The following is a 9,505-nucleotide window of genomic DNA, read 5'->3' as shown; positions in this document are numbered from 1 at the left end:
CGCGCGCAGCCCCGCCAGTCCCGGGTCGTGGGGCCGCGGCGCGCGTGCTGCATGCGGGGCGGGGCGGCCACGAGCCGGAGGCGAAGATGGAAGGCTTAACGCTGAGCGACGCGGAGCAGAAATACTACTCGGATCTCTTCTCCTACTGCGACATCGAGAGCACCAAGAAAGTGGTGGTCAACGGCCGGGTGCTGGAGCTGTTCCGGGCCGCGCAGCTGCCCAACGACGTGGTCCTCCAGGTAACGCGGCGGCCGCGGGCTCCGTGCGGGACAGGGGGCGCCGCCTCCCGAGGGCCGGCGCGGCGCGGGCCGCAGGTGCCTGGGTGGCCGGGCCCCGGCCGAGGGCGCGGGGCGCTGCGGTGGGGTCGGGACGCGGTCGCGCACCCCCACCCCCACCCCCACCCCGAGATCGTGGTTTTTCAGCACTACAAGAGCACCTTCCCTGGCTGATTAGTGTGTTTCAGTCCTAGATCATAGTAAATGCATAGTCCTTTGCATCCTGCAGAGTAGTGAAGTTGTCACTACGGTTAATTTTGAATTAACTGATGAATTTTGAGTTAAGCGGTAAAGTCAGTTGTATAGATTTAGGAATCCAAAAAGCAGGGTGTTTTGTCTTTTTTTGGTACTGGATCCTTGCACTTGCTAGGCAAGCACTCAACTCCTAGCCCCGAAGAAGCAGGATTTTTTTTTTTTTTTTGTTAAAGGAAGCTAAATTCTTAAGGAGATTAAGAAATTCGAGCTTTTAGCTAATAGTTTGTAAGCAGATAAGAAAAGAACTTGTAATTATTCTTAGAACGTGTGGCTGATGTGAACTGGATGGGACATTTGATAATATTTAGAAGAACTTGTGGATTTGCGTTACGACGTAATTATTGAGGCAGCTGGAAGTGAGATGTGCATGTTTGCTTCAATCTGTGGCCTTGGAGGAACAAGTAGAGCTAAACATAAACCTTTTAAAAAATCGTATCTGTTGTTAGAACAGCAGACTTCCTAAAGTTCTTATCTAAGGTGTGTGGTGAGCGCTAATGTTAGTGTTTAATGATTCATAACTGCTGTATGTCAGGAACAGGTTTTAAGCCTTCATCCTTCTATTGATCCGAGCCAGTTATCCAGAGCGTCAGAACATAAAGCCTGGCTCTCAGGTGCAGAGTAGTGGAGTGCAGGCCTTGGGCCAGTGTTTTGGGAGCCTCTGGCCGGCTTTTTCTTCTGCCTGTGCGTGTCGGCGTCGGGTGCTGTGCCTCGCCAGCGTAGCACCGCATGCTCTTGTGTGGCGTGGAGTCGCGGACCCTGCCTAAGTTGATTTGTTTTGCTATCCATGTTTTATATTGTTTTTTCAAACGTTGGGGAGACAAGGGTTGAAGGTACCAATGAAGGACAAGTAGAAGCCCCAGATTCATGCTGTTGAAAATGGACGAATAATCAATATTTTACTCACTCTCGGCCACACAGTCTGTATCATTTGTGTCTTTATGACGTTTTAAAAATGTGAAAATCATTTTTAAGTCCGGAACATACAAAACAGAGCTCGTAGTTTGCCAAATCTGATCGAGTGGTGGTGTTGTGGGCTGCTGTAGCCTCTGTACAGGTTTACAGTAGAACTTTCACAGAAAGAGGTCTGGTCAGAACCTACCCGTTCATGACCGCCTCCTTTTTTGTGTGGAATTACTAAAACACCTTCAACTCAGTGAGGATCTAAAATTAAGAAGAGGCCTCCCGTGTTCTGTTTTGCCTTATGTTTGGGGCAGAGAGAGATGAAATAAACTTCGCAGTTTTTAATGTAGAATATGTTATTTTGGATTAATCAGTGTGAATTAAACTTTATTTAAAAATATCGAACCCAATCTGAGTTATGTTTGTATTTTATTAACATTCAGAAAGAATGTATTTGGCTTTTTGTATAAAAAGAAAGCTCGAGTAGAGTATTCATGATTCAGTTACAAGTCTGAAGCAGGACTCTTACAATAATGCAGGTTCACCATCCCTGAACTGAAAATCCAAAATCTGAAATGCTACCAAACCCAGAACTTTTGGGGTCCAACATGATACCAACAAGTGGAAAATTTCACAGAATTATGAAACATTGTATAAAATCATCCTCAGGCTATGTGAATATGGTGCATATTAAAAAATGTTAGTGTTCAGACTTGGATCCTGTCCCCCAAATACCCCATTATATATAGCAGAATTCCAAAATCTGAAAGAAAAAAACTTGAGAATACAAAACATTTCTGGTTCCAATAATTTCAGATAAAAGATACTAAATCTATACTAAATAGCAGTCTGGATATCTGGAAGGTATTTTACTTAGTAAAAATTAACTTACGACATAGAAATATGAGACGAAAGGAAATATGGGCTTAATTTCTTTTTTCATTTTGGTGGTATTGGTGATTGAACCTAGAGTCTTGACATGCTAGTCATCTGCCATTGATTAGGCTATATCCCTAGCCCTATTTATTTATTTGAGACTGAGTCTAGTGAAGTTGCCTGAGCTGCCCTTGAGTTTGCAATCCTCCTGCCTCAGCTTTAGGAGTAGTTAGGATTACAGGTAAACACCATCATATTCCCCTCGGTTTCATTTTTTTTTTTTTTTAAAGGGAGTTTGGGTTTTTCTGAAAACAGCATGTCATTGCTTTCCAAATAAGACACATTTGGGACAACTCAGAATTCTGAGTTCTCTAAGCATAGCAGGGCTTCAGAGACAAGTGAGGAACTCTGGAGGGGCTTGTAAATTATGGAAATCGCATGTGCAACATAAAGTAGAATGTGAATGTCATAGAGATGCAGTGTATTACATAAACATAAAGGTATAGATAGGAAAGGCCTTTTTACTAGGTTCAGCTGGACTTGAAGGTGGGGTAGAGTGTGGGATAAACAGGGATTCCAGGTAGAGAAGTGACATGACCAAAGGTGGACTGCTTAGGAGCCTTGCCAGGGACTAGTTCAGCAGAAGATAGGGTGTATTTTGGGGATAATGGAATATAGAGTAAGAAAGAGGGCCTATAACCAGAGATTGAAAAACCTGCAGGAGATTTCATACATCTTTCAGTAGACACTGAAACCCATTGAAAATTTCTGACTTTGAATGGCAGAGAAGTTAGGGACTATGGAAGGAGGCCCTTGCCTAAGTTTGGAGTGGGCATCCAAACCAGAGCAACAGCAGTGGTACAGCAAAGGGGCTGGATGTGCTATTGAAGGACTGCTGAGCAGCTGCTGTGTAAGAGGCTTGTGAAATAGTATTTCATTGAAGCCAGATTATCACAGTGGGGGAGGGGAGCTTTGAACAATTGTGAAGGTAGCAGGGAGTACTGTAGTAGGTTTCAGAGAGATGACTCATAAAAGCTGTGCTTAAAGAGGGTTTGGTCACAGCCACAATAGGTAGAGGAAAGCAGTTGGTAGCTAATTAACTTAGGAAATTATTTCGTGTCACACGTACGCAGTAGTGAAGAAGTGGGGCTAGTGACACTCAGATGTAGGATGAGAAAAGGCTGGGGTGAGGTTGGTTTTCACTCTGGGTTGAGGGGCATGGGTCTGTGTCTAGAGATGTTTTTGTTTGTCATAACTTATAGGGAGCGTGCTTCTTCCCCCCCCCCCCCTTATATTTAGTACAAGGGTGTACAAGGTCTCACTACGAAGATCTGACTCAGTGATTCTCCTGTTTTCAGCCTCCCAAGCTTTGGGATTGCAGGCATGCACCACCATGCCCAGTCTCAATTGCCATCTCAGCACGCCCCTGGGGTGGGGCCAACAGGGCAAGCCAGGGATTGAATCCCAGCTGCTGTGCTCTAAGTAGGCACTTTAATCTGCTGAGTTATCTGGCCAGCCCTTGGGAGAGTGGTTCTGCTGGTATGTAGTATGTGGAAGGAGGCCAGCGATGCTGCTAAATATCCTACAGTACACAGGACCACCCCCATAATGAGAATTATCTGGCCCAGAAATGTCATGATGGCTGACACTGACCTGGACTCCAGTGGTGGCAGAGGGTAGAAAATGAGGTTAGTTGGTGTAGTAGGGATTATGAAGGTAAACTGGACAGGTCTTTTTACTTGGCATTATTTCAGTAGGGGAAAAATAGATGAGGGGTTATTCACTGCAGACACCCCTCAGAAAAGGAAAGGATTAGGAAAGGGCCCCGATTTTTTTTTTTTTTAGGAGATAATGATTAGTATGATTTCAGGTGCTTTGAGGGCTAGTGCAAATCTCCTGGAGATGGAAACGGGTAGAGATTTGTCTATAATGAAGGTCACATGTTCAGGGCTTTTTGCTATGTCCTCCTCTCCTAAATGTCTTAGGGGCAGGGCCAAATAGTGTTCTCATGCAGTGGGCATGTACATGCACATCAGGGCCTCGATCCATCCCGTAGTTTTCAGCATTTGCTGAAGTTCTGAGAGGGCTGACTCATCTGGAGGAATGAGTGTAGAGAACAAAGAACAGAGGGGCCCAGAGCTGCAAGAGAAAGGAACTTGCATTATTGGGCGCCTACTATGCTGCTTTTATTAGGCAAATCATTTTTATACAGGAACTTATTTGGTCCAGGCAATAACCCTGTGAAGTGGGTATTATTCATGTTTATTAGCAAGGAACCAGCTAGGCAGAGAAGTTAAATAACTTGTTTATGGGGAGTATCTCTCCCTTACCATTATTTCTTGACGCTGCCCAGCTTTTCTTCCCTTCATTGTTCATGTGACTGGGGGGGGGGCAAAGTGGGAATAAAATTGAGTCAGATTTTGATTTGCTCATAGTTCTCTGGACAGAAGAGTAGAGATTTCAGATTGCTCCATTTTGGAATGCTATACCAACTTCTTCTTTTGCATGTTAGAGTTTAATATATGATATCTGGGAACACAGCCACTCCAGAGAAATAGGCTATTCTTGTAGTTGTTATCCTGGGCACACACACAGACAATTTTACATTACAGCTTTCAGATATCTCAAGGTATGTGCATCACGCTTACTTTGGAATAGCAGACCAAAGCCTGTGTTGGATTGAAGGGTTTTTGAAGATAGTGTCAGTTGACAAAGTGAAGAAGTTAACACTTTGTAAAATTATTCTCCATGCCACATAAAGCAGGAAGAGGGGAGAAAAATCTGTCTCTTAGGATTTGAGGGATTTTGCTGTCTGTTGAGCAAGAAAATACTATAGTGTGTTTTGATTTAAAGGTGAATTTTTCAGCCCTTTGAGGTGGTGCACACCTGTGATCCCAGCACTGGGAGGCTGAGGCAAGATGCATTTTCAAGTCCAACCAGGGCAATTTAGCAAAACCCTGACTCAAAGTAAAGGTAGCTGTCTATTGATTGATAGATTGGTGGATGTGGGGATCTAGCTTAGTGAAGGTTTCAACTTCCTATTCAGGCCAAAAAAGGCAACTTTTCCAAAAGTTATTCTTTTTAAAGGTTAGGAAAGGTATAATATTTATCACATCAATCACTGTGTTTTCCTAGCTTTCATTTTTTGGAAAACTTCTACTTAGGAGAATGTCTTAAAACTTCATACAAATTGTATGCATAATAGCTTGACAAAAGGCTTTAGTGCTCACTGTTATTTTAGTGAACTTTGTAAGCAATGTGCACTGAGAATTTTTTAGGTCATTTAGCTAGAGCATTAGTTCGGTAGCATATTTGAATAAGGTGCATAAATTTGATGAGGAGAAGCAACAGACTTTTATTTCTCTTAAGTCAATTACGGGACCTGGTCATTAATGACAGCTTTAGAAATAGGGGAGCAGAGCTTCACTTGTGCCTTAGAAGTCCTAAGCTTAGTTGAAGTGTCAGGTTTACTACTCCGAAGTAGTTTTGTTATTTGTAGTTTCTGAATCACCAAAATAATTTTAACTACAGAGATAAAATTCTCTCTCTCTCTCTTTTTTTTTTTTTTTTTGATAAAATTCTCTTATTCAGGTATTTTCCTGCACAGAGCTGGAAAGCTACTGTTTCTTGAAAGAAGTGAGTTTATGTGGAGTCATGTTTACTTTCACAATTTCTTTTACCTTTCTTACTGTGCTACTTTTCTCCTCTTCCTCCTTCTCCTTTTTCTTCCTTTCTTCCTACCTTTAGTGTTTTGAGCAGTTTGTGCTAAGGACTTTGGCAGCGAACAGAGCTCAAGAGCTGCACGAGGACAGAAAGTTCCCATCCAGGCTTCAGTCAGCTTGGTGACCTTGAACAGATCACTTAATGTTCGGGTTTTAGTTCTTGGCACATGAAGTGACTGCGTTGGATTTTGTGATTTCTGACTCAAATGAATGCTGCTGTGTAGGGGTGATTACTCGGTCCAGCCTCAGCCCTGAGAAAATAGCTCATAGATTAGTGATTAGTTGCTCAATTATTCTAACACTTCATTTGCTTTATGGATTTAGAGGAGAATTCAAAGAGTCAGAGTCCCAGGTGGCAATTACTTCCTCATGATGTCTTGAATGAGAATTTGAAATGGGGGATAAAACTTATATATTTTACTTTCTGTACCCTCTTCCTGGAATAGGTGCATCTTTACTCATCTCTTCCCCCTTTATCAATATAAGAAAATTGCTAGAGTTAAACCATACGGCACATTTTATTGAGGTTTGGTAAATTGCAGAATTTAGGTTTTTCAAAAATAACATTTTGTTTTTTTAAAAGTAATAGGCATAGTGGCATACACCTGTAATCCTAGCACTTGGGAGGCTGAGGCAGGAGGACTGCTGGGAATTCAAGGCAAGCCAGGGCTACACAGTGAGTCCAAGCCCAACCTGAACTACATAGTGAGACCCTGTCTCAAAAATAAATGCATATATGAAACATCTCTTCTCTGTTTTGTTTCAAGACTCTAGTGTGTGTATCTTTTGCATTGCTTCCTTGAGATTCTGCTTAGAGAATATGGTTACATAAAATGTTGCTAATAATTTGAGGTTGCTGACCTTTTCCCAACTAGTCAATTTCATCCTACAGATCTCTACTGTAAGAAAGTTCTAAGATGCAGCAGGTGGACTTGTGAAATGCTGATGATGCCTTCTTTGTTTGAGACAGGGTCTCATAATGTAGCCCAGGCTGGTCTTGAACTTAGGGCAGACCTCCTGCCTCAGGCTCGTGAATTCTGGGACTGCAGGTGTGTGCCACCATGCCCAGCTGGTATGTTTCTTTTTTCTTTTTTTGCGGGGGGAGGAGGGGAATGGAACCAGGGATTGAACTCAGGCCCTTGTACGTGCCAGGCAAGTGCTTACTCTATTGAGCCATCTCCTCAGCCCCTGGTATGTTTCTTAAAGTAGTCTTATTGCCTGCTTCTTATGGCTGCTATTTATATTAGGTTATATGTGCATAAGGGGAAATCAGACTTGTGCTAAAAAGTTAAAAGGGAAAAGAACTGTGCACAGTACTAGAGAGTCACTGAGAAGGAGGCAGTGAGGACCCACTTGGGTACAAGGAATGGCCTCTCAGAAAGCATGGACTGGGTAGGAGGCAGAGACTGTGACAGGTTTCATATGCAGAGAACCACAAGTGAAGGGCCTGAAGCCATGAAGAGTTTAAAGTGTGTAAGGAAATGAAAAGCTGGAGCCATATGGATGAGAGGGGACACTGGCGGGACCACTTACTGAAAGGAATTTAGATTTTAGTGGGGAATGTATAAAAGTTTTTATTCAGGAGAGTAAGATCTGAGTTATATTTTGAAAGATCACTCTGATGCTCTGTAAGCAAATATTGGAGCATATAGAAGTGAATTGGCCAGTGGGCATCAGCAGTGGTTAAAATGAGTGAGGTGGCAGTAGGACAGGATGAGGTGGAGTGGATATAACAAAGGGTGGTCCAAAAATGCAATCTAAAACTTAAAGAAAAAATTACAGTAGAAGACATGTGGCCATTAATCTCCCTCAGAATAATCTCCCTTGCTTTCAATACATTTATCCCCTCTTATTGCCACTTTCTGAAGCAGTTGTCAAAGTCCTCTTTCATGTCTTCATGAGGTATAGTGGAAAATACAGTGAATGCTTTTGCTAAATGCCATGCAGTGGAAAGGACTCACTGCTGTGTGTCCTCATCTACTTTATCGCTGGAATTAGTTGGTACTGTTTGGAAGGTCTCTGGAAGGAGATTAAGGACAACCAGAATGGTGAGAAGGAACTCAGAATTATGTAACGTGGTAACACAGGTGTTTCAAGCAGGAGATTATCACTTGGATTGAATTTGGCTGAGAGGTTGAGAGGATATGTGCAGAAATGTAGCCATTAGATTAGGTAATTTAGAGGTCATTGATAATTTTGATAACCCAGTTTGATGGACTGGTGGGGATGGATGCTTGATTTCAATGACTTGAGCAATACATAATAATTAAGAAACTAGAGGTGATGTATAGCTTCCTAAAGACATTTGCTGGGGCCAGGGAGATGGCTCAGTAGAATAAGCGCTTCCCTGGCAAGCTCAAGGGCCTGAGTTCAATCCCTAGTTCCACCAAACAAAAAAAAAAAAAAAGAAGGAAAGAAAGAAATATGCTAATGAAAAGGCATAGATAGAAGTTGAAGCAGGATGTGGATGAGAATGCAAAAAAAGTTTTTATTTTTTTGAGTATAAAAATACTGCAGCATAATTTTAGAATTGATAAGGGAAGGAAGAAATCCTTGAGAAAGCAAGCATGGCCCAGATCCTGACTGCAGAGTCCGTTGATAGGAATGGGATCACTTCCTCAATTTTAAAAGGAAAAGAAGGAAAAACATGGGTTAGGAGACAAATAGGAATATAGAGTTAGTGTGTGTATGGGAGGTTTACATGTCCCAACTTAATGGTTTCCATTTTTTTCTACAGAGAACCAGGTTTAATAGTGTAATAATGATGTGAAATCTACATAAGATAGTAAGAAAAAGTACATTCATGGTAATGTCAAAATGAGCTAAAATACTTAGGAATGAATTTGGTAAAAGAAACCATGTTTGTACTGAAAACTGTGAAAAGTTACTCAGAGAAAGTAAAGATTTAAATAAATGGAGAGATGATCTTAGTCCATAGATTGGAAGATGAAATATTGAGATGGCAGTTTTTCCTCCATTGATTCAATGAAATCCCAGTACTGTAGGCTGTTTATAGAAAATGTCAGGGCAATCCTAAAATTAGTAAGGAAACACAAAGGACCTAGGATAGTCAAAACAGTTTTGAAAATGAAAATAGGAAATTTGCCCTACCCAATTTAAGAACTGCCTGTAGTACCTTAGTAATCAAGACAGTGTGATAGATCACATGTAGATCTGTGAAGCAGATTTGAGACTTCAGAAATACCCCTTACATCTGGTCAGCTCATTGATAAAAATTGCTGAAATGAATGGTGAGAGGATAGTCTTCTGAACAAATGGTTCTGGAACAATTGGATATCTAAGTTTAAAAAATGTAATAGACATGTTGTATATACTTCGCACCATATACAAAAAATTAGCTCACAATAGATCATACACTTCATTGTGAAACTTTAAAACTTGTGGATAATAATGGGAAAATCTTTGGTACCATGGGTTAGGCTGAGTTTTTAAATATATGAAAAACATGAGCCATCA

At 41.6% G+C, this 9,505-nt stretch overlaps 1 protein-coding gene across 1 annotated transcript in view; it reads left to right on the top strand.

Annotated features, from left to right (window-relative positions):
- Nucleotides 1-6: 6 nt before the first annotated feature.
- The window catches only part of Reps1 (RALBP1 associated Eps domain containing 1), a 91,572-nt gene continuing 82,073 nt past the window's right edge, over nt 7-9,505 (top strand). Inside the window, exon 1 of the mRNA XM_004628583.2 lies at nt 7-239. Within this exon, the coding sequence (XP_004628640.1) occupies nt 87-239 (153 nt within the window). The 5' untranslated portion in view covers nt 7-86. The remainder of the gene's footprint in view (nt 240-9,505) is intronic.

The sequence above is a fragment of the Octodon degus genome, unplaced genomic scaffold (genome assembly GCF_000260255.1).
Source record: "Octodon degus isolate 3935 unplaced genomic scaffold, OctDeg1.0 scaffold00024, whole genome shotgun sequence".
Lineage (NCBI taxonomy): Eukaryota > Metazoa > Chordata > Mammalia > Rodentia > Octodontidae > Octodon > Octodon degus.
The sequence above is the reverse complement of the archived record's forward strand: the minus strand, read 5'-3'. Positions and strand labels throughout refer to the sequence as shown.